This window comes from Calypte anna, unplaced genomic scaffold (assembly GCF_003957555.1).
Source record: "Calypte anna isolate BGI_N300 unplaced genomic scaffold, bCalAnn1_v1.p scaffold_46_arrow_ctg1, whole genome shotgun sequence".
Classification (NCBI taxonomy): Eukaryota; Metazoa; Chordata; class Aves; order Apodiformes; family Trochilidae; genus Calypte; species Calypte anna.
Genome location: NW_022045514.1, coordinates 22,257 through 46,290, shown reverse-complemented (window position 1 = coordinate 46,290; position 24,034 = coordinate 22,257). Strand labels below are relative to the sequence as shown.

The 24,034-nt window shown below is 54.1% G+C and overlaps 1 protein-coding gene across 2 annotated transcripts; it reads right to left on the bottom strand.

Moving 5' to 3' along the window:
• Positions 1-3,806: 3,806 nt before the first annotated feature.
• Positions 3,807-19,545, bottom strand: BAK1 (BCL2 antagonist/killer 1). Of its 2 annotated transcripts, XM_030468755.1 has the most exons (7): positions 19,391-19,545; positions 14,673-14,801; positions 8,893-9,028; positions 8,670-8,813; positions 6,085-6,265; positions 5,811-5,891; positions 3,807-5,259 (listed from the first exon to the last, which is right to left on the bottom strand). In XM_030468755.1, exons 2-7 carry the CDS (start codon positions 14,770-14,772, stop codon positions 5,224-5,226), a joined length of 678 nt encoding a protein of 225 aa, XP_030324615.1. In that variant the 5' UTR covers positions 14,773-14,801; positions 19,391-19,545; the 3' UTR covers positions 3,807-5,223. The 2 variants fall into 2 exon arrangements, with proteins under 2 accessions (XP_030324615.1, XP_030324616.1); XM_030468756.1 differs by having other exon boundaries at positions 3,807-5,891.
• Between the last annotated feature and the right edge of the window lie 4,489 nt (positions 19,546-24,034).

Here is a 24,034-nt window from a genome sequence, read left to right as displayed (position 1 = left end):
AAGTGCAAGTAGGGCTGGCAGCCCTGAAATAAGGGACAACAGGTAGCCAAGAAGGCCAATGGCATCCTGGGCTGGCTCAGGAACAGCGTGGCCAGCAGGTCCAGGGAAGGGATTCTGCCCCTGTGCTCAGCTCTGGGGAGGCCACAGCTTGAGTCCTGTGTCCAGTTCTGGGCCCCTCAGCCCCTCAGGAAGGAGCTTGAGGTGCTGGAGCAGGTCCAGAGAAGAGCAAGGAGGCTGTGAAGGGATCCAGCAGAATTCCTGTGAGGAAGGGCTGAGGGAGCTGGGGGTGTTGAGGCTGGAGAAGAGGAGGCTCAGGGGAGACCTCATCACTCTCTGCAACTCCCTGAAAGGAGGTTGGAGCCAGGGGGGGGTTGGGCTCTTTTCCCAGGCAACTCTCAGCAAGACAAGAGGGCAGGGTCTCAAGTTGTGCCAGGGGAGGTTTAGGTTGGAGATGAGAAAGAATTTCTTTCTGGAGAGGGTGATCAGGCATTGGAATGGGCTGCCCAGGGAAGTAGTGGATTCTCCGTGTCTGGAGATCTTTCCAAAGAGCCTGGATGTGGCACTGAGTGCCATGGGCTGGGAACCACGGGGGGAGTGGATCAAGGGTTGGACTTGATGAGCTCTGAGCTCCCTTCCAACCCAGCCCATTCTAGGATTCTATGAACAGAGACTAAAGGGCAACCTGGACCATAGCAGCCCTGGAAGAAAACCCTCAGCAGCACAGCAGAGAGTTTGCATTGCATGTACCATTTTTACTTTCACACATATATTACATCATTTTAAAACAGAATATTTTTGAAAGAAAAAAAAATATTTTTTTTTCCAGGTAAAAGCAACCCCACCATGTCCCACACAGCTTTGTCAAGATGCTGATCTGCAGGCAAAGCTCCTTCCCCATCTCCCAACCTCTGCTTGTCTTCTCCTCCCTGCTTCTAGAAGGAAAAGGTCCTCACCAGTCCCTTCCTTCCAGGCTCAGTGCAAAGTCTGTTCCATTGCTCCATCACCCCCCCCCCATCCCTTTCCTGCAGTGCTGGGAGAGGACTGGGGCTTCCTGGAAAAAGGAAGAGGTGTGAAATCCCCCCTGCTTGGATCCTGGGGGAAAAAGGGAGGAAGAACCAGAACGGGAAGGGTGGCTTCAAGTATGTGTGTAAAACCCATCACAGAACTTGGCAGAGGCTGCCACCAGTCCTGACCAGTAAGGCACTGGTGTCTCTGTGCCCAGTGCTTGGCAGGGCTGGGTTGGGGTCTGGCTCAGAGTGAGAGGAATGGCAAGAAGGGAGACAGAGATGGTTCTGACCTCAGCCTGAGAGCTCATGCAGGGTTCTGCTGATCCAGAGGGAAAGAGCTGGGAGAGAGTGGGAGTTAAAAAAAAAATAAATAAAAAAAATTGTCAGATAGGCTCAGTAAGTGAGAGCCTTTGTCTGACTTTTCCCATTTTTCAGAGCACCCAAGATAACCTGAATGAAGCTCCTCTCCTCTCCAGCCTCCCAAAGCTGCTGCTTGAGTTTTGTGTCTGGCCTTGTGCTCCCTTCCCTTTCCTTCCTACCTCTCCTGGGCTGTAGCCTCTTGCAGAAAGAAATCCTCACCAAAAAGGGCCCCCCCTCCCCCTTTTCCTCCCTGCACTCCTTGATAGGTCTGGAGAGGCTGAAAGAACCTCCAGCCACCTTCAGCTCCTCCAGCCCTGGGGACCAGCACTTTCCCCTGGGTACCCAGCACTGTCCCCTGGCCACCCTGTCCCCCTCTTTGCTGCCTCTGGGGTGCTCCTCTTGAGCACTGTGGGGCTGAAACCATCCCAGCTGCTGATCTGGGGCTGGTTGGAGAAGGGAAAAGCCCAACTCCAGCCTTTGGTTCCTCTCCCTGCCCAGTCCAGCACTGAGCAGCCCCAGCAGGTACTGGTTGGTACCAGAAGCATCACAGAGCAGCTCAGCTCTGGGGTTCTGATGCCAGAAAAAACAGCAAAATGGGTTGAGGTAGCCTGGAGCTGGGGGTCAGCCTTCTCCTGATCCTCTGCCTTTGTTTTCCAGTGTTCCCACCTCTTCCTGACCAGGGGATGAAGCCAAAGCTCCAGGGGCAGGAGCCAGCAGCAGGGAGAAACTTCTGCTCTGGGCATCAGATGCTTTTACTTTCCTATAAGCTGCAATAAGTGACTGGGTTGGGCATTAAACCAAGTTTGAACTGGTTAAAAAAAAAAGGAAAAACAACTAAAAAACCCACTGTAGCTGAGCAGGGCAGAATCAAGCAGCTGCTTCAGCCCTGGAAGGGAAGTTTGAGGTTATTCTAAGAGCACAGTTTTACCTAGAGCTTTCCTTTGTACAGCAGAGATGTCTTTTGACAGCAGAAATGGGACTTTTATAACAGAAATGCATTTCTTTGTTAAAAAGGGCTCCTGGCACCACCAGTCCCAGCATCCAAAAACCTTCAGCATCCAGGCAAGGTGACCTGTGGGACCCTGTGGGATCCTATGGGATCCTGTGGTGACCTGTGGGACCCTGTGGTATCCTATGGGACCTTATGGGACCCTGTGGGACCCTGTGGGATCCTATGGGACCTTATGGGACCCTGTGGGACCCCTGCTCAAACTCTGCTGAGTTTTGGCTTTGAGGTCTTTGCCTCTGGAGAGGGCACCCAAGCCCTGCAGAGCTCTGCCCACCCCTTCCCACCTTGGGCACCCAACCCTGCTGCAGCCTCCTCCTTCCCCCCACAGCACTCCAGTACAAACCAGTGATGCCCTGGCTCACAACCAGTGCTGATGGATCCCCAGGACACCTGGACAAAAAGGGGGGGACCTGGAAAGGGTTTTTTTTCTCCTTCTGTGGGAGCTCAGCCCCTCTCTGCCCCCAGTGCCTGTGATGCTGGTGCCACCCAGTGCCAGGACACAGCAGTACAAAGCAGGTGCCCAGTTTAAGCTTTTTTTTTTTTTTTTCCATTTGGTAACCAGTGTCAGGCAGGCTGGGAGAGGTGAGAGCAAAGGGAGGCACTAGGCTGATATCCTGAGACAACCCTTCCTGCAAATCCCCTGAGAAAAGAGAGAAAATGGGAATTTTCCTTTGTTACAGCACCACATGGAAAAGTTCCCTTCTCTGGCCTGGTAGCACAGACTTTCCTAAGGCTTCATGATCTGCCCTAGAGCTGAAAAATGTTCCAAGTCTGCTGTCCTCACAGCTGGAAGGTGAGTTGGGAGGTGAAACACCTGATCTGGCAGATGAGAACAAATGAGATGAGGAGAGAGCAAAAGTTCTCCCCCATCTGTTAGAGTTCTTGGGGTGTGAAGTAGTGAATAAAACCTGATTTTTCTGTTTTCCTTCCAAAGTCCTTTGCTGGAGACACAACCTAACCAGCCCACTAGCCTAGAGGCCAGTGAGATGCCAAAAAAGTGGCTGATTGAGCAGAAAAAGAGAAAAAAAAAAACCCAAACCCAATTAGTAGTTGATTTTCATCACGGCCAAAAGGCTCCATCTGGTGGTGTTTTCACCCAGAAAAAAAAGGTAAAGTGTGGGGATGGGGAGCTGCAGATGATGATGCCAGGTTGGTTAGAATGGTTCACAGCAGAGAAAAGTCTGGAAATCTTGAGGAAAATCTCCAGATCTGCTCAGGAGAGGTGAACAGAGGTGAGATGATGGGGAACGAAGCTGTGTGGGGATAAATAACAGGAATAAAAAATATCCTGGGAAGGGGACAAAGGAGTTAGGGGGGATTTCAGCTGCTCCAAGAGAGGCAGCAGAGCCACAGAAGCTGAGCATGGGGAATTGTGCTGCTCAGCACTGATCAAACAAAGCAATCAAACCCAGAGATGTAGAGAAGGGGGATATTAGAATAAATATTTTAATGCATTAAGCAAAGCCCACCAGGGATAGGGATAGTACAGAACCAGGCAGGGTCAAAATAAGCCCAGAAAAACCCTGACACAGGATTAGGCTGGAAGGTTTGGTGTCTTGTGTTAAAAGAGGCAGGAACAGGAGGGATAAAAGTGTTATAAAATGATGGCAGCAAGGAGAAGGGATGGGATGGGATGGGATGGGATGGGATGGGATGGGATGGGATGGGATGTCCTGCCTGTGCTCCAGCAGGATTTGTGCTCCAAGCAGCAAGTGCAGCAAGGGGAGGGGAAAAATAATAACTGAGGGGAGGAAAAAAAAAAAATCCACCTGCTGGTAAATATTAAGGCAGGGATGAGGCAGATGGGGAAGCAATACTGGAGGGGTTTCTAGGAATGCCTTTCTTCCAGAGGGGCTGCTCTCAAGGTCTCTCTGAGCCTCCTTGGGCTGCAGAAGGTGACACCAGGGAGGGCTTCAGGCCAGCCTGGTTCTGCCCTGGTGATCCTTGTGTCCCAGGAATGAGGGGGAGCTGGGGGTGCTCAGCTTGGGGTGCAGGACCAATGCCAAGCAAAAGACCCCAGAAGGCTTTAGGGTGATGAATTTGCTACTCCCAGAGGGCTTTGCATTAGGAGAGGAGCCCAGAGGTAGAACCACTGCTCCTTTTGTGCTTCACAGGTCTCCCCTCTGGCTCCTTCCCCCCACCTGCCCCAGGAGATGGGTGATGCAGGAATAGGGGGAGTTTGGCTCAGACTGGGCCAGTCAGTTTCAAGCCTTACACAGAGCTAAACCAGGGGTAAAAAGGACAGAGCTAAACCAGGCAGCCCACACTGGGACACTCTCCCTGTTTTGCATAAGTCAGGAAGATTGGGGATGGGAGAATGGAGCCTGCTTCTCCTCTCTCTGCCCCCCAGAAAATCCTTCTGGAGGATGAGTGAAGAACAGAACACAGTCAAGTCACTTCCCAAAGAAAGGGCACTGGGCTCTGCTATAACCACTGCAGCCCTGGGCTCAAGCAGGGCACATCTGCACCCTGCTGCCTTGCTCAGCTCAGAAAAAAAAACTAAAAAATAAAGAGCTGCTTCAAGGCTGGGATGCAACTCCAGTGCCTCCCAGCAGGAGCAAGGGAGCCCCAGTGCTCTCCCTGGGGCTGCTGGTTTGCAGCATCTGGAATTGCAGGACCAGTGGGAGGGCAGGCAGGCTGTCTGCACCCATCCTGAGCCACTCCACAGCTCCTTAGTGTTTGGAAACCTCCTGGTGCTTCCCTCAGGTGCTGGCACAAAGCCTTGGAGCTCCTGGGGGGCTGAGAGGTTGCAGCCCAGCACCTGCATCAGCCCTGGGAAGAGCTGCAGCTCTCCAGGCTGGGGCAGGGGACACCAGGGGACAGCAGGGACTGTCAGCTCCCAGGCAGTCAGTGTGTTTCTGTATCAAGGGGTAGGGATGCTTGCTGTAAGGAAAGAGAAACCTCATGGACTTGGGCTCAGGAACAGAGGGGAGGTGAAAACAAAACCCCAAGTGGTTTCTAATGCTGGTTTGACTTGGACAATGGCAGCAACCAAGGCTGCAACCCCTCCTCAGATGCAGGCATGGTCTAGGTGAGAGCCAGCAGCACCTAGGGAGCTCTGCACCAGCCCCAAGGAGTGGCCAAGACCACTCACACACACAGTGGCATTAGTACAGCAAGGCATTTGTTCCTCCAGACTCTTGGCTCTGCCCCACTGCTGCATGCCAGGAGTGTCCCCTGGTGTCCCCAGCCAGACACCCCAGTTGAGCCTTCCCCCCACCCCAATTGCTTCTCTCTGGTGGCACCTGTGTAGATGGCAGAGACCCTGTGGCAGGAGGCTCACAGGTCCAAGCTGCTCTCTCTCCTGGAGGTTCCTTGAATCCCCCTTTTCTTGGGAGATGTCAACGCAGAGCAGAGAATCCAGAGTGAGCTTGGCCCCTTCCCCCCCCCAGCTTCTGCCCCCACCTCAGTCAGGACCTGAAGAAGTGTCGTACCACTAAATTTCCCACCATGATCAAGGTCACCACCACCAGCATGTACTTCACATAAATATTATCCAGATGGAGTGCAGCCTCCTGAGAGGGAAACAGAGAAGAACCAGAGAACACGTTAGACCCGGAGAGGCGGAGGGGAGGGAGCTCCGCTTTGCAGCCCTGCAGCCTCACTCTGAATCCCCAGCTCCACCTTTCACTCGGGGTTGGAACCCAGCTCCCTTCAGCCCAGCAACCCCCACTTTTGGGGATAAAGTTGGGGTCCCCAGGGGCTTACCCATCCTCCCTGCTGGGCGATCCAGCGGGCGATGCGGTTCCGCAGCATGAACTCAGCCACGTAGCGGGCGATGCGGCGCAGGAAGCCCGGGATGCCCTGCTGGTAGACATGGATAGCCATACGGTAGCCAAAGCCCAGCAGAGCAATCACCCTGCCCCAGTTGATCTCATTCTCAAACAAGCTGAAAAGAAGCCACAAAAGACAAAAAAAAAAAAAGGATTAAAAGGATTAAATGATTAAAATCATCCTCTTCCTCCCTGCTGCGCTCGGTGGCCGCGTCGGAACACACCGGGATTTCGTGTCCCGTTTGGGTCCCTGCTCTACAAAAAAAAAAGGTGTGGAGAGGGTCCAGAGAAGAGCAGTGAGGACTGGAGCACCTTCCATATGAGCAGAGGCTGAGAAAAATGGGTTGGTTCAGGCTTGAGAAGAGAAGGCTTAGGGGAGACCTTATTACAATGTTCCAGTACTTAAAGGGGGCTGCACAGATTCCCATACAAAGAATCCCATGGACAGGACAAGGGAAAATGGGCACAAGGTGCTCCTGGGGAGATCTGGATTGAACACAAGGGGAAAACTTTTCACTCTGAGGACAGTCAGACATTGGAATGGTCTCCCAAGGGAAGTGGTGGATTCCCTCACATCACCAGTTTCTGATGGGTCCCTTCCAACTCAGAGTATTCTGTGAATAACATCAGAAGGGTTGGACCAGATGATCCTGGAGGTCCCTTCCAACCTGGCATTCTGTGATTCCATGGAATCCCTGCTGCTCTGCATTCCAGCCCATGTGGTTCTTCAGCAGCTGCAGAGCTCCAAGTCCTGCAGGAGCATCCCAGCCAGGAGGACGTCCCAGACACCTTGTGGCTGAGTGACACGTGGCCACCCAAAGCCAGGAGGAGCTTGCAGAGCAGAATAAACACAACCACAAATACTGCTTGCCTCAGGCAGCTGGGTTTGGGTTGTCCCAGGGAAAAGGAAATTTCCCAATTCTCTCCACACAACCACAGGCTCCAAATTGCTGGAGTGGAAGCTTTGGGGTGGTGACCTTCCAGCTCATCCTGCCTTGCCCTCACCTGCTGCTTGCTGGTCCTGTGCTTCCATGGGCATGGCTGTTAAACCAGGTAATGGTTGTTAAACCAGGTAAGCTGGAACTGGGGGAGGGTAAAGCCAAGAGGCTGCAGCAAACTCAGCAGCCAGGGGCAGGAACCTCCCAGAACATCCCCTGCTTGTGCCCCGAGGTAAGGAACTTAAAATAAATCTGAGGCCACAGCATGTTAGAACAGGATTTTCCCTTTTCCTGCATAAATGAAACCCTCCAAGACCCAAACCTGATCTGATCTTGCCTTAGCCTGACACTCCCAAGGGCTGGGAGGGCTCCAAAATGCTCCCAGATGTCCTGATCCAGGTTTTGGTTGCTGTGGGTACAAACTGCATCACTGGGGGCAGGTTTGGCACTGATTTATTTACCTATTTTTAAAGGATTTTTTTTTATCATCCTGATTCCAGGCAAGGCAAGCAAGGAGGGGAAAAAGATTATTATAAACCAAGCAGACTCAGGCCCTGTGATTTATTCTGCTGCCCTGTCCTCTGAAGCACCTTGGTGTGGAGCTGCCACTGGGTGCAGGTGGCAGAGGGAAGCTGAGAGCCCGAGGAGGAACAACAGAAAAGGAGGTGGCACCAGGAGAGGGACAGAGGTGTTCATTTACCTGTTTGTGGTGTGTTACTGCCTCAGGCTGGCAGTGCAGGATGGTTCCCAAAGACAGGGGAGCAGGAAGAGGACAGAAGAGAGGCAGTTAGAAAACAGACACACTGGGGATGGGGCTGTGATCAGCCTGGGAACTCAGGGACCTTGGCTCCTCTCCTGCGTGACCCTGGGCAATGCATTTAATGTGAGCAGTGTCTTGGTTTCCCTCCAAGCAGAGAAAGGTGATGGCTGAGCCCCAGGATGGTCACCTCCACCCAAGCATGTGGCTCAGGCAATCAGGGCAATGGGCTGGCCCAGTGTTTGCCTTCACTCCTCACCCCACTGCTGAGCTCTGAGTGGGTGAACTGGGTGAGCATCACCTGTGTGAGCTGGCTGCAGGGCTGCAGAGCATCCCCTATCCTAGGGTACTCTGATCCTGTTCCACAGGGATTGTGCCAAGTGTAGCAAGCACCTGCCTGTCCTCAGAGCCTGCTTTGTGCCTCCTGAGCCCTCAGGACATCCCAGCAGGAGTGGGACCAGCAGCAGGGCTGCCTTGGTCCAGGGGTGGTCATGCCCTTGGAGAGGAGCTGGGACATTGGCTTGGCTACTGATACACAGGTGTGTCCCCTGGATTTTCTGACCCTGATCAGCCCGTGCAAAGCCTGTGAGATGACTTTTGGGTGAAGACTGTCCAGACACTGCCCAGGAGGAAGAACAGAGAGGCAGAAAGCACAGTGAGATCACTGAGAGCTCAACCCAGGGGTGGTGGATGAAGCCTGAGCAGACGGTGTCTGCGTCCTGCAGCAGAGCTGAGGAGGGGGACGAGGGTTTAACCCAGGACATCACACCCCATCTGACCTTCCTCCAGGCATCCAACCCACACCCAGGGAGCTGGTGGCCTTACCTGGAAGCTATATTGGTGAAGCACTCGTAGGCATTCTCCTTGGTGAGCTGCAAGGATGTCAGCATGCAGCAAAACTCGGGGTCATACCGCTTGTAGATGTCATCCCCAATGATGGCCAAACGCTTCCCCACCTGGCTCTCGGTGCTGCCCAGAGGGAAGAGGACATTAGGGTGGGTCTGGGATGGAGCTGGGATGTGCATCTAGGTTGGGAGCAGTGTGGTACCTGCCCAGCTCCTGCTGGATCTCCATGATCTCTGGGTCCACGGGCATCTCCTCCCCTCTCTCCACTCTCTCCTGCTGGTAGCGGTGGAAGGCGTAGCTCCGGAACACTTCCTCTGTCTCCTCTGCCACCTGGTCCTCTAAGAGGGACAAGAGGAAGAAAAATCAAGGCTAAAGTCATCTCGTCCCCCCTCTCCCAAGTTGGAAGGGCACCCTTCCCTCATTTGCAGCCTGAATTTGTGCTGTTTGCACAAAACAAATGTTTTACATAAAACAAATGCTCTGCAATGAAACAAAAAGAATCCAACAGGAACTCAGAAAACTGATTTTTTGTTTTTTTGAAGCCAGTCCTTGTTCCTAGGGGCACAGGCCCACCTTTTGAATCCACTTTTGTAATGAGACAGCTCCATGCCTGACATGACACAAACCAGATGTTCACGTGCTGGTGCTTGGCAGCTCTGCCCACGGGACAGCAGCACCAACATCAGAGCCAAACCCAGGCTGGAGGCAAAGCTCACTCTGGTGCAGCTCATCATCAACCCTTGGCAAACAATCTGGGAATCGCAGAATTATTTGGGTTTTTAAGGACCTCAGAGCTCATCAAGTCCAACCCTTGATCCACTCCCCCCGTGGTTCCCAGCCCATGGCACTCAGTGCCACATCCAGGCTCTTTGGAAAGATCTCCAGACACGGAGAATCCACTACTTCCCTGGGCAGCCCATTCCAATGCCTGATCACCCTCTCCAGAAAGAAATTCTTTCCAATCTCCAACCTAAACCTCCCCTGGCACAACTTGAGACCCTGCCCTCTTGTCTTGCTGAGAGTTGCCTGGGAAAAGAGCCCAACCCCCCCCTGGCTCCAACCTCCTTTCAGGGAGTTGCAGAGAGTGATGAGGTCTCCCCTGAGCCTCCTCTTCTCCAGCCTCAACACCCCCAGCTCCCTCAGACTCTCCTCATAGGGTCTGTGCTCGAGTCCCTTCACCACCCTGGTTGCCTCCTTTGGACCTGCTCCGGGACCTCAATCTCCTCCCTGAGCTGAGGGGCCCAGAACTGGACACAAATCGTGGCCTCAGTGATGCAGCAGATCAAGAGCAGCAGCAGTGCTGGGAGCTCCTTGCAGTCAGTTAAAAAACCCCACTCAGCTAAAAAACCCTTTTCTAACATCCCAATGCTTCCTGCCCTGCAATGTTACCCCACCAGTTTCCTGTTCCCAGGAACTGGCCAGGCAGTTCCTGCATTTCCAGTGCAGAGATGCTCCTGCCCCAGCAATATTCCAGGGCTGGGACATGAGGAATGTGGATCCAGCTCCAGAAAACCTTCTCCCCAGGTCTCCCAAAACATGTCACACTTTATTGTCACCGAGTTCATCCAGCTGGACACATCTACCTGGCCGTGTGGCTCCAGGGAGAAGGACCCAGCCCTGGGTGGGGTGCAGGGAAGGGAGAGGACCTGGTGTGGGGAGACTCAGGTTACACTGAGTCCAGGCAGGGTAAATAAAGGTGAAGGGAACAACAAGCCTGGCTGGCTGGGTTTTCAGGGAACTGTTTTCTGGTTTGCAGGAAAGGGTTGATTTGCTGCTATAAACAAATCCCACCTTCCAGAGGAGCCCGAAAACGAAACCAACTGAGTCAGAGTTTCTGTGAGAGGCTGGGTAAACATTGCCAGAGGAAATAAAATAAAAAAATCCCTGGTTTTAATTACTCCAGGCACTATTTTTAGTAACACTGGGATAAGAGAACACCAGAGAACATTTATTTTTTTTTCCCATCCCCAGGGGCTAACCCACTGGGTCTCTCCCACTTGAAGGGAGAGCATCAGGATGCAGATTTGCTTTGTGGAGGAGAGGGGGGAGCTCCCTGGGGGATCCTCAGGGCTGTGTTAAGGGGCTGAGGAGCTGCTGGGAACCTCCAGAGTGCCAGGGAGGACCTGATCCACTTCTCCTGCATGGAGCAGAGAAGTTGGTGGTGGTGCCCAGCACGCTCCCAGCACCCAGACCAGCCCTACCCCAAGAAGATCCCCATTGCAGACCCCAGCCAAACGTTCCCCATCTGCCTTTCTCTGCAAGATCCTTCATTTCTCCCTGTTCCCATCTCCTGGGGAGCAGCTGCACCGTGGTACAAACTGGCAGGTGTCACTGAAGTTATCCATCAGACCTTCCTACAGCTAAATTAAACAACCCTGGGACAAACTGGAGTCATGATAGCTGCAACCTGGCAGCATCCATCCCTCTGGGGCTGAGGAGCCAGGCAGCACCTACACTGAGAGGTGCATCTCTTTGTACAGAGGGAGAGACCCAGCCTGGAAAAAAAGCAACTGGCTCCAAAGAGAACACAGCTCCAGGGAACCAAGAACTGTCCCTGGAGATTTCTGCCCCGAGGGGAAGCTCCACTCCACCTCGTGGTGGTTGTAATTCAGGTGTGGGATGAGCAGCAGAACCAGGGATGGGTTGGAGTTTGCTTCCATGGGGCAAGGCAGCACCTTGAGAAACCTCCAGCAATGCCATCCAGGATCTAAGGCTGAGCCTAATCCTGCCCAGCAGAGCTTCATAGAATCCTAGGGGTTAGAAGGGACCTCGAAAGATCATCTAGTCCAACCCCCCCTGCCAGAGCAGGGCCACCTAGAGTACATCGTGCAGGAACGTGTCCAGGTGGGTTTTGAATGTCTCCAGTGAAGGAGACTCCACGACCCCCCTGGGCAGCCTGTTCCAGGGCTCTGTCACCCTTACAGGAAAAACATTTTTCCGAATATTCAACTTGAACCTCCTGTGCTCCAATTTACACCCATTACCCCTTGTCCTATCACTGGTCACCACTGAGAAGAGCCTAACTCCATCTCCCTGACACTCACCCCTTACATAGTTGAAAACATTGATGAGGTCACCCCTCAGTCTCCTTTTCTCCAAACTAAAGAGACCCAGCTCCCTCAGCCTTTCCTCAGAAGGGAGATGTTCCACTCCCTTAATCATCTTAGTAGCTCTGCGCTGGACTCTTTCAAGCACTTCCAGACAGGTCAATGCAAAACTGCCCTCCCCAGAGGCACCTGCACAGCACAAATCTTTTTTTTCCCTCCACCCAAAAGAGGAGCAACATTCTCAAGCAGCCTCCTTGCAGGGATAATGAGCAAACAGCTCTGGTGATAAGACAGAAATTAATCTGGCAATAGCTGGTCCAGATACTGGACTGGACTCAAGGAATCTGCTTTAATTCTTATGTTCAAGCATTTCCCACCAACCCAGCCAGAGCCAGAGGCTCAAAGCAGGGGCTGCAGCAGGGTTTTGCTCTGCTTCTCTCTGTTGCCTGGGCTGAGACCTGTCCCATAGTTGCTAATCTACTGACCTTATCTTTTTTATATTTTAAAAACATACTGATGCAGTTAAACAGGAGGTCCAACACTTGGGAGCCTGTGCTGGAGACTGGAACTGCAGGGGCACCAGGGACAAGTATGTTTAAATGGTTTTGGTTCCTACAGAATGAATGGGATCCCAGGCTTAAACCAGCAGCTCAAGTTATTTCTTCCTCATTTTGCAGGTGATGAAGATCCAGAGCTGTCCCCAGATGCATGGCTGATGTCCCTCAGTGACAATTTATCAGTTCATGACTTGCCTGGCACACAGAGTCAAGTCAAGAGCTGAGCCCAACAACCCAGGACCAACCTCTCAAGGTTTGGTTTGCATGAAACCCAGACAGGGAGATGAGAGCCCAGGTAACCTGAGGATGGGACAGTGCAAAGTGTGAGGCAGGGGGGGCTGGGCTGGCCATGCACATCCTGACACCTTGGACATCCTTGCAGAGACTCCCACCAAAGCTCTTTCCATTTCCCAGGTCCCAGGATAGGTTGATACCTCCCCCTTTCTTCACCAAGTGCTTTGGGATCCCCGTGGGCCACCCAGGAGCCAAATGTGACCCCAGAAACAAGATTTTCATCTCAGGGCTCAGTCCCCCTGCAGTGTAGAGCAGCTGAGCATGGACACCTCCATGGAATGTCCCAGAGATCTGAGCCTGGATGGAGGTATCCAAACCATCCCCACAGCTGTGACCAGGGACCCATAACCACCCCCAAGCTTCAGATGAAAGCTGCAGGAGGACAAGGTTCATCTGCTCAAGTTTGAGCCCCGAGCTCAGCTCAGCACCCTTGGTGCTGGGCTTCCCACCCCACGTTTTCCCTTTGCATGGCTCCTCAGGACCTAAGTTGTTCTCCCACTTCAGTACATTCAGCCAGGAGTGTGAAGCTTCTGGTTTTGTCTCTGATGCCCTAAAAAAACCCCCAGGTGCAAATTGCCACTCAGCCCAGGCTGAAGCAGCAGCATCTTGTCCCTGCCCTCAGCAAGGACTGGGGCAAGGGGGGCTCAGAATGATGCTCAAGCAAATCCTTGAGCAGCAGGGAAATCCCTTCCTACCCCATCCAAAGAGCAACACATGGAGCAAGTGAGCCCTAAATGGAACCCAGGCTCAATACCCATTAGCAAAAGCCCAAATACCCATTAACAAAAGCCACTTTCTGCTCCAGAATCCCATAGCACTTGTGGGTGGAAGCTCCATGATTCTGTCTCTACTGGAGGGCACGAGGCTTCTGCCTAAGAAGAGTGCAGAGATCCCAGCTCTAAATCCCAGGTGGACCCCCCCTGAGTTCTGGGAACCAGAGGGATGTCAGTAAATGTTTGTAGGTGTACAGGAAGCATGACTGTAAAACAGTGTGGTTACAGCTCAGGGCCTGATCCTCTCACTGGTTTTCACACCAGCATCTCCTTAACAGGAAATCAGTGTACATAAACAACTCCTCATATTTATTTATTTTCATGCCATGTAGGCTTTGGGAAGGGAAGGAGAGGCTATTTTTTTTTTCTTCCAGTGTATCCATGCAGGATCTAGCCCAAGTGGTACAGAGAGGCAGAGAAGTCCCAGCCATCCCAGGGTATAAATACCTTTATCAGACCAATAAAACAGCTCAGAGCAGGACCTGAGCTCAACCCCACAACCAGTCAGATACAGCTTCTGACCTCATCATTGACAGTGACTCAGCCTTATTTACCACCTGCAAAACAGGTTAAGAAGCCACCTGTGTGTCACAGCCCTCTGTGCAGTGACATTTTATCATTTGGGGATGAAACAGGAGCTGAGGTTTCCCCCGAGTTCCTTTCAGCCCCATTCCCAGTTTCACTCCTTAGTGTGAATCACCATTACCCAGTCTGCTGGGCTGGGGGCACAGGAGAAAAGGACTGAACTGTTTCTGAAGATTGGGGAACTGGAACTTTTCATCACTGCTAAGCCAGGACACATCAGAGCCCTGAGCTCAACCAGCAAAACTGAAACCAGCCCAGCCAGGAGAGTTTCTCTCCCAGTATTAAACATCAGAACCTTTCACTCTCTTGGGCTTAGGGGAAGGAAACTAAGGGACAAAAGAGTCTCAAAGCCACCTGGGGTGATCTGTCCCAACTCCTGTGCCCTGGGGCTGTGGCAAGGCAGAGCTGTCAGTGTGTCCCAGGCCCACAGCTCCCTGCACCCTTATTTTCTCCAAATTTTTTCTCTGATTTCTTTCAAGTCCTCCTTGAGGCTCCCGAAGCACTAATCTCTCTCTCAAGTTCTCTCCCAGTTCAACTCAGCATCATTTTATGGAGCTGATGGGGTTATCCCCATCCTCCAAAAGACCTGACCTAGAGGCATGGAGGAAGAAAAAAAAAAGAAAAACACCAAACCCCACAAACTAACCATCTTTTCAAAGAATCACAGTGTGGAGGGGGAAAGCCTGGGTTGAAAACACTTCCTTCCCTGCAGAGGAAGATTTTTACCTGTGTTGAGTTCTTGGGGCATCCTGTGCCCACGGCTCCCCCGGTGTCTGCGGGTCCCTGGGGGGTCTCCTGGGGGGTCCCCATCCTTCCCTGAGGCCATTGCAGAGATGCTCAGGGTGTCAGCTTCACCTGCAGGGAGCAGAGAGAGTAAATCAGGCAGGTTATGAGCAGCCCATGGGGACAGGGGAGCCTCCCAGCCCCTTGCTCCCTCACCCACCTCCCAAACCAACCCTAAGAAGCCCCTTTGGGTGAGCCAAGTGCTGGGCAGAGTTTTTACCTCTCTGCTTTTACCTCTGCCAGCAACTGGGCTACTCTCTTCCCAGCACCTTGCTCCCTGATTCCTGCCACAACAAGTCCCTGGGCTGGATTTTTCTTCATTTCCTGATTCTCCTCAGTAACTTCTTTGCCCCACAAGTCAGATCCCAGAAAAAAAAATTAAAAAAAAGGTCACCCAACCCCACCACCTCCCCACCCTTGCTGGAAACCTGCCACTGAGCCTCTGACCCACAGCAGCTCTAAGTCAGCCCAGACAAGAGCAGCAGCATCTGCATTGGCTTCACGTTGGGATGAGAGCAAAAAAAAATAATAGCACAAAAAAAAATAATGTCTACAACTCCTTGGTTGCACCCAGACCTACAGCCAGCATGGTTCAAAGCCCAACAAGAGCAAAGCAACCTCTGACCCTATCAAGCTGCTGGGATCTGCAGCCCCAGCACTCATTTCTCCTTGCAAGCACCTCCAGCTTGTTTCCCCCAACTTCTCCAAGAGATGAGCACTCGGTTTGCCTGACTCCAGAGGCTCTGATTCCCCCTGTTTGTTTCCAATTCCCTTCTCAGAATATGAAAATGAAATGAGAGCCAAATGCATGGCTCATATTGCCCCTCACCTGCAATCCACAGGTATCCTACACCCAGACCAGTAATTTAGGGCTGACTTGCAGCTCCTTTTTCCCTCTCTGCTCATTGCACTGAGCTCACCCTTGGGTTTTGCAGAGGAGGAAGCGAGGCCACGCAGTTGCTCTTGGGGTTAGACACAGAATATTGCAGCTCCTGTGGCCCTGCTGTTGGCATGCCTGTACATGTTCCCTGGCCAGACCTCTACAGGGCTAAATATGAATTCTGACACCCAGAAACTTGAATTGTATCATGGGTGGGGGGAGAAAAAAAAAAAAATTCAATTAAAAAGCACAGGTTGTGGATAAACCCCCATCCCTGTCAAGAAGTGCAACACATGGCCCAAGCTGGTCACTTCCCACTGGGGATTATTCAGAAAGCAAAATAAATTGAGACCATAAATGGGAATGTGGAGTTCAGGCTGCAGTCAAGGTGGGGTGGGGGCTGGAAATGCAAAACTCCCCAGCCTGGCTTTGGGAAATTGTGATGTATTTGCAACCTGAGCACCAGTGACACCCTGATGGAGCTGCTGTTTTTTCCTCCCCACTTCCGAGGACAGGATTTCCTCCTTTTCCTCCCCAACCTCAAACATCTCCATCCAAGGAAAAAGTGAAAACACGCTGAGGATCAGCAGCTGGGATGAAGGGGAGAGCTGGGAGGAGAGCTGGCTCCACTTGCCCAAAAAAAACAGAGCCCCAGCCTGCAGAGCTGCTCCTCTCCTTGCTCTTCTCTGCTCTGGGATAGAATCATGGAATCCTAGAATTGGCTGGGTTGGAAGGGAGCTCAGAGCTCATCAAGTCCAACCCTTGATCCACTCCCCCCGTGGTTCCCAGCCCATGGCACTCAGTGCCACATCCAGGCTCTTTGGAAAGATCTCCAGACACAGAGAATCCACTACTTCCCTGGGCAGCCCATTCCAATGCCTGATCACCCTCTCCAGAAAGAAATTCTTTCTCATCTCCAACCTAAACCTCCCCTGGCACAACTTGAGACCCTGCCCTCTTGTCTTGCTGAGAGTTGCCTGGGAAAAGAGCCCAACCCCCCCCTGGCTCCAACCTCCTTTCAGGGAGTTGCAGAGAGTGATGAGGTCTCCCCTGAGCCTCCTCTTCTCCAGCCTCAACACCCCCAGCTCCCTCAGCCCTTCCTCATAGGGTCTGTGCTCGAGTCCCTTCCCCAGCCCAGTTGCCTCCTTTGGACCCACTCCAGGACCTCAGTATGATGTGGTGGACACAGCTCAGGGAGTGCTTGGAGTGGGTGTCTGTGCCTATGCCCCCTTCAGAGGAGAGGAAACCTTCCCAGGCTTCATCCCCAGCCCTTCCTCGGATGCTCTGCAAAGCCCCAGCCCCCCCTGCATCAGAACCAGGCAAGCCCAGCCTGGGAGCAGCTCCCTGGAGTCAGTGGGTGAGCAAAGCAGCAGGAAATTTCTTCCAGTTTTCCCCTGCTCCATCCCGAGGCTGTTCTGAGCATTGAGGAGGACGTGGACACATCCAGCCACAGAGTTCTGCTGCCTCTGGAGCAGAATGATCCAGGAATGCACCGAGTTGTGTCCCACTGCCTCTGACCCAGACCTCAGCTTCCAGGCACAGGGAATTTGGGATGCAGCATCCAGCACGCAGGGTGGCTACCGAGCACAGGAGTCTGGTGGCCCAGAGGCAGCTGCCTGACTCGTGTGACCATTCCTCAGCTTGCCAAAGCCTTGAGAAGTGGCAGCCCACGCCTCTGGCCGGCATCTAACAGGAACTTGGATTTTCGGTTTCTTTTTCAGCGCGGTTTCTTCCCGCGCTTTCTTCCCTCGCAGCAAAGGTCACCCCAGCCCTGCTGCACACACCCAGCAGGGACCAGCCTGCTGGGTCCCAACCTGCTCCCCAGGGAGGACCCCAACCCCTCCTTTCCTCCTGCAAACCGAGTGAACACCCCGACCAGCTCACTGCCAGGCTCTGCTGGGGCTCCCCAAGTGCCTCAGATCATCCCCTACAGGATCAAAAATGATGCTGCCCCCATCCCTCCTGCTGCCCCCATTCCTCCTGCTTCCCCCATTCCTCCTGCTTCCCCCATTCCTCCTGCTTCCCTCATCCCTCCTGCTTCCCCCATTCCTCCTGCTTCCCCCATTCCTCCTGCTGCCCCCATCCCTCCTGCCTCCCCCATCCCTCCTGCCTCCCCCATTCCTCCTGCTTCCCCCATTCCTCCTGCTTCCCCCATCCCTCCTGCTTCCCTCATCCCTCCTGCTTCCCCCATTCCTCCTGCTTCCCAGTCCCAGGCCCTTGGGATTCACCCTCTTTCTCCTTTGTGAGGGAAGGGCACAAGGAGGATGTGACACTCACATACTTGAAACCAGCGCCAGGCTGTAGAAAACGAAAGTTCTGCAGGGCCTGAGATAAGGCTCAGGAAGGAGCTGGGGGAAGGTGCTGTTAAGGTTCAGCTCCACTGTGATTTTTGGGGCCTCATAGGAGGTCTCAAAGGGTTAAAAGCAGCAGGCAGCACTTAGGATGTGGATTTAGCAACACCCCCAAGATGGAATGGGAATCTTATCTTTATTAATGAGCACATGCCATGCAAAGAAACCTTCCTGGCACATGCCAGCCTTTACTAATTAAAAAAAACCCCAACCCAAACCTTTGCCTCAGCTGTTTCTCATTTCACCCTCATCTCCTGTGCTTAAAGGACTTTTACACATTTCCTGTGTGCCCTCCCTCATCCCACACTGACCACTTCTCCCACCTTTTCTCCAAAGGAAAGTGCCTGGGTGCAGGGAAAATGATGGGACAGGCCCAGTGGAGGGGGCAGAATTCCAGGCTGGAAGAGGGGAGAGGATCTGCAGGAACATCTGGAGTCTGTATGGACAAACCCAGCTATGGGGGCTCTGAAGTCACCCCTCAACATGTCCATGAAGCTCCTGTTCCAGGCAATGCACGGAGCATCCTCTGGAACCAGCATGTCACAGGTCAGTCCTTTGGCCCACACATGGGGACAATTCCATCCCATGGGGTGCAGGGCAGATCCCCTTCTCCAGGACTGAGATCCCACAGGATTCCTGCACCCCACTGCATCCCTGCCTCTCTGAGCACAACTCCTCCCAGCCCAAACACCCAAACAGCTGAGTTTGCCCAGTTTGGTGGTCACCCTCCCAGCATGGCACTGGGGCAAGCTGGACCCTAAAAGCTGCAGACATCACATCCAAAGCCCCCCAGCAACCCCATAACCCCACAGCCCCGAGGTCCCCGGGGCTGGCAAAGCTCTAAAGCCACGTGTGCCATGCCCGTACCTGAGGTCACAGCCCGAAGTGGGGTGACAGGGATGTCACCCGGGGCCCCAGCGTGGCACAACCCTTCCCCCCCACAGCTCCCACAATCCCCCCAACCCCGAGCTCTGGCAGGGGGAGGATTTCGGGGGAGGGGTGTCCGGGGGTGGGGGGGGGATGCCGAAGGGAGGGGGATGCTGGGGGTGGGAGGATGCCGGGGGAGGGGAAGGGATGCCGGGGGGGCTGTCACCACCGCGGCCTCGCTTGGGAGGAAAGGGACGGAGAGGGAAGGGAGGGCGGAAGCTCGACGGGATAAAACATTATCAAAAGAGGCGACAAATCCCTCTTTGGGGACACGATGGGCTCAGAGCCAGAACTTGCAGCCCATCTGAGCGCTGCCTGCTGAGGCACCCCCGTGTACTTGAACCTTGCTACACCGGGTGGTGCAGGATGAGGCCCTGGGGGCTCTGCCGGGACTCCCCCCCCCACCCCGGTACCTCCCTCCCCCCATCCATGGCCGGACCCGCTGGGTGAATATCGATAACTCAACCCGGTGAAGTTTGGGGTAACCCCCCCTCGCTACTCACCGTATCCCGGAGGGGACCAGGCGGGCCGAGGGGTCCCGGGCAGTCACCGCATCCCGGTTTGGGGCTGCTCCATTCCCGCCACCTCCCTTCCTCCTCCTCCTCTTCCTCCCCGGAGCGCGGCGCGGGGGAAGGAAGCGAACAGGGCCCGAGGGGGGGGGAGGAGGGAAAAGAAGAAGAGAGGAGGGGAAAAAAAAAAAAAAAAGAAACCCAACCCCGGACCATAGATGGGGAGCTGGGCAGCTCCCTCTAGAGGCACCTTCCGTGGGCTCAGCGTGGGAAAGCGGCTGAGGCTCCGCGCGGAGCCCAGCACCGAGGTGGGGGGCAGCGGGAACCCTCGGGGGGCTCCCGGGGTGGGGTTGAGGCTGGGATATATCCTGGATGAGGGGTTGGGAGCAGCGAGACCCTTTGGGGTGGTCCTGGGGTGAGGCTGGAGCATCGCCTGGATGCGGAGTGGGGGGCAGCGGGACCCCTTGGGGGCTCCCGAGGTGGGGGTGAGGCTGGGACATTGTGTGGCTGATGGGTTGGGAGCAGTGGGACCCCTCGGGGGGCTCCTGGGGTGAGGCTGGAGCATCACCTGGATGCGGGACGTGGGACAGTGGGATCTCTCGGGGATGCCTAGGGGTAAAGCTGGAGCACCGCCTGGATGAGGGGTGGGGGCAGCGGGACCCCTCAGGGGGGTCCTGGGGTGGGGTTGAGGCTGGGACATCGCCTGGCTGTGGGGTTGGGGGCAGCAGGACCCTGGCAGGAGGGATGTGCCCTCCTGGCTTTTCATGGGGTGAGACTGAGGACAGTGAGGAATCAGTCGATGGGGACTGTCCCCAGCAGCCTGGCAGCAAGGAAGACCAAGTTCCCCCAGTTCGTCCCAGTATGAGCTTGCAGAAATACTCCTGGTCCTGGGAGGAGGCTCAAGGTCTCACCATGAAACTTAATTCTGCCCCGAGCCTTGGGGTGAGGTTTGGAGGGGAACATAGCAATGACCAGTGTCCAGTTCTGGGCCTCTCAGCTCAGGAAGGAGATTGAGGTGCTGGAGCAGGTCCAAAGGAGGCAACCAGGCTGGTGAAGGGACTCGAGCACAGACCCTATGAGGAGAGGCTGAGGGAGCTGGGGGTGTTGAGGCTGGAGAAGAGGAGGCTCAGGGGAGACCTCATCACTCTCTGCAACTCCCTGAAAGGAGGTTGGAGCCAGGGGGGGGTTGGGCTCTTTTCCCAGGCAACTCTCAGCAAGACAAGAGGGCCAAGGGTCTCAAGTTGTGCCAGGGGAGGTTTAGGTTGGAGATGGAAAGAATTTCTTTCTGGAGAGGGTGATCAGGCATTGGAATGGGCTGCCCAGGGAAGTAGTGGATTCTCCGTGTCTGGAGATCTTTCCAAAGAGCCTGGATGTGGCACTGAGTGCCATGGGCTGGGAGCCACGGGGGGAGTGGATCAAGGGTTGGACTTGATGAGCTCTGAGCTCCCTTCCAACCCAACAAATGCAAAGCGTGGCTACTGAAAACTTTGGCTGGCCTTAACCCTCCCATGGAACCCTACCCACAGCACCACCAACAGTTGGCCTAGGGGTTTGCGTTTTACCACAAACCTTGAATCCTCCAGCCCAAGAGGCCATTCTCCCCTTTCCCTGAATGGGGTCCCAGAAGTCCGAACAGTCGGGACTGGCAAACAAATGCAAAGAGTGGCCACTGAAAACTTTGGCTGGCCCTAACCACACCAGGAATATGACTGAGTGGCTGAGGGAGGAACAGGTCCTTGGCTTTGCTGCATTTCCAGCTCTGCTCTCCCTGTCCTGTCTCCCATTCCCATGGGCAGCTGCAGAGCTTCTTTCCAAGCTGTTTGCCCATGGAAATGGTAATTTAGGTTTTTTTCCTCTCTCTCCCTTTGGCCATGCTTTTGCACTGTTTGGGGGGAAGAGGTTCTGGTGTGTTTTTACAACTCTTCCTCCTGCATCCTCCCCTCCTTTATGACATCTCAGGGCAGGAAGGCATCACAGTGGGTAGAAGGGAGGCTTTGCTTTTTTTTTCTTTCTTTTTCGTCTTTTTTTCTTTTTTTTTGCTTTGCTTTTTGAGGTCCCCCAACCCCTGAGCTGTGCTTGCTCTGTATCCCCCTCCTTTCCCTCCTCTCTCAGTGCAGGGATGGGGATACCTGGAGACAATTTAGGTCCCTCCTCTGGCTGGTGGTGTTGTTGTGCCTTTCCTCAGCTCTTTGAGTCAATATTTGAGTTCAGACAGCAGAGAGGGACCCCAGGGCAGAAGTTTCACAGCAGTCTTGGGGAGCTGCCTGGAGCTGCTTAAAAAGCTGGGGGGGTTTGGACCCTGCTGCTGCCTGGCAGAAGATGGGAGCCAGGAGCCAAGGGAAGGGTTAGGGCAGGGGGAACATGGGCTCTGCTGGGGTTTGTCACTCACCCCCTACCTAATCCTGACCCAACCTCCTCCCCTGCTTGCCTCAGTTTCCCTTCCGTGCCAGCAGGCAGCTACTGGGCTGTGTGAAGGGCTCTGAGCCCCGTGGGTGATAAACTGGTATGAGGATGGGGGAGAGAGGTAAAAATTGGTTTAATTTTCAGGATCAGCCACTGGAATTAGCATTCCATCCCAACCAAGCTTGTTGACACTTTATTAACTTTGACACCATCTTTTTCTTTTTTCTTTTTCTTTTTTTTTTTTTTTTCGGTTTTTTTTAGGTTTTTTTTTTTCTTTTTTTTTTTTTTTTTTGGGTTTTGTTGGGGTTTTTTGGATTTTTTTTTCCTCATTCCAGCCTCATTCCCTGGGAAGTTTGGTGACTTTGGGAAGTGAACAAGAGCATCTTCGGAGAACCCGAGGCTGCTGAACAGCCCAGCAGCCCCGGCTCTCCCCTTCCAGCCTCCAAAGCTCCTGGATGTGGGATCCTGGTGAAGATCTGGGTTCCTCAGCTCCCTCCAGCTCAGGATGGGACCAGAACCCCCTTCTCCCTCCGTGGTTCTTCCTCCAGCCCATCCGCAGAGCTGCCAGAACCTGCTGGGGACAGGGATTTCCTCGGAGCACCAGGTGGCAGTGTCCGACCAGAGCTGAGCTGAGCTGAGCCAGCCGGGTGACAGGGACACCCCGGGATGGCTGCGGGGACACCGTGGCTCTGGGACCCTGTGCCTGGGCTTTGGGGAGCAGGGGACAGCGGGGAGATGGGGTTGGGATGCATCAAGGGAGCATCCCTGCCCGGGCCAAAGAAGTTGGGCATCAGTTTAGGGGTTTGGTCAACTCAGTCAGCTTGGGCTGGGCAAGGTGGCTTCCTGCAACCCAGAACCAGACCCAGGGCTCCAACCAAGATCAAACCCAAGGCTCCAACCCCAGGGTAGACCCAGGGCTCCAACCATGACCAACTCCAGGGTTGCATCCCACCATTGAATCCAAGGCTCCAACCCATGATCAAATCCAAGGTTCCAACCCCAGGTTCGACCCAGGACTCCAACAATGATCAACCCTAAGGTTCCAACCTCAGGGTAGACCCAGAGCTCCTACCCATGATCAAACCCAGGGCTCCAGCCCCAGGTTTGACCCAGGTCTCCAACCAGGATCATCCCCAGGGTTCCAGCCCACCATCGAATCCAGGACTCCAAACCATGATCAAATCCAAGGCTCCAACCCCAGGGTTGACCCAAAGCTCCAACCATGATCAATCCCAGGCCTCCAACCCAGGATGGAGAGCCAGGGTTCCAGCCCACCATCAACCATGATCAAACCCAGGGCTCCAACCCCAGGGTAGACCCAGGACTCCAACGATGACCAACCCCAGGGTTCCACCCATGATTAAATGCAGGGCTGACACAGAGCTCCAGCCCACAGTCACACCCAGGACTCCAACCCCAGGACTCCAGCCCCAGGATCAACCCAGAGCTCCAACCAGGATCATCCTCAGGGTTCCAGCCTGCCATCGAATCCAGGACTCCAACTCATGATCAAACCCAAGGCTCCAACCCCAGGCTCAACCCAGAGCTCCAACCATGATCAACCCCAGGGCTCCAACCCCAGGGTAGACCCAGGTTTCCAACCCCTGCCCACAGGTGGCCCTGGATTCCAGAGTCCCCCACAGTGCCCAGAGCTCAGTCTGCCTCACCAGGGTGTTTCCAAGCTGCCTGGAGGCTGTGACTGTGGAAAAGATGCTTTTTGGTCAGTCCTGGAGCTGGGCCACTCGCTGCTCCCCATCAGGAGCAGGTCCAGCTCCCCAGCATCCCCCAGGGGGTGTCCTGGTTCTCCAGGGATGCTGGGACACAGGGAGGGATTGCAACTGGAAAAAAGAAAAGCAAAACCCCTGAAGTTCATCAGGTTTTATCCCCAGGGTTCCCTCCATGGTTCCCCCTGAGGGTGCTGGAGGAGCCAAGGTCCCTTTCCTGGGGGGACAGGGTGGTGGCACCTGGGGCTGAGCTGCCACATCCCAGCAGGATGGGAAGAGCAGGGGTGTCCCCAAGCTGCTTGTCCTGGCTGGGCTGTTTCTGGATAAAGAAGGAGTATGAAGCTTGAGGTGCTTCTTGCATGCACCAGATTTATCAAATTGATTAATAATAATAATAATAATAATAATAATAATAATAATAATAAAACCAAAGATCCAGGGCTTGTTCCTGTAATAGCTCCTGGAGCATGTTGGGTGTTAATCCAAGTGGTGTCCAGAGAAGCCAACTTGT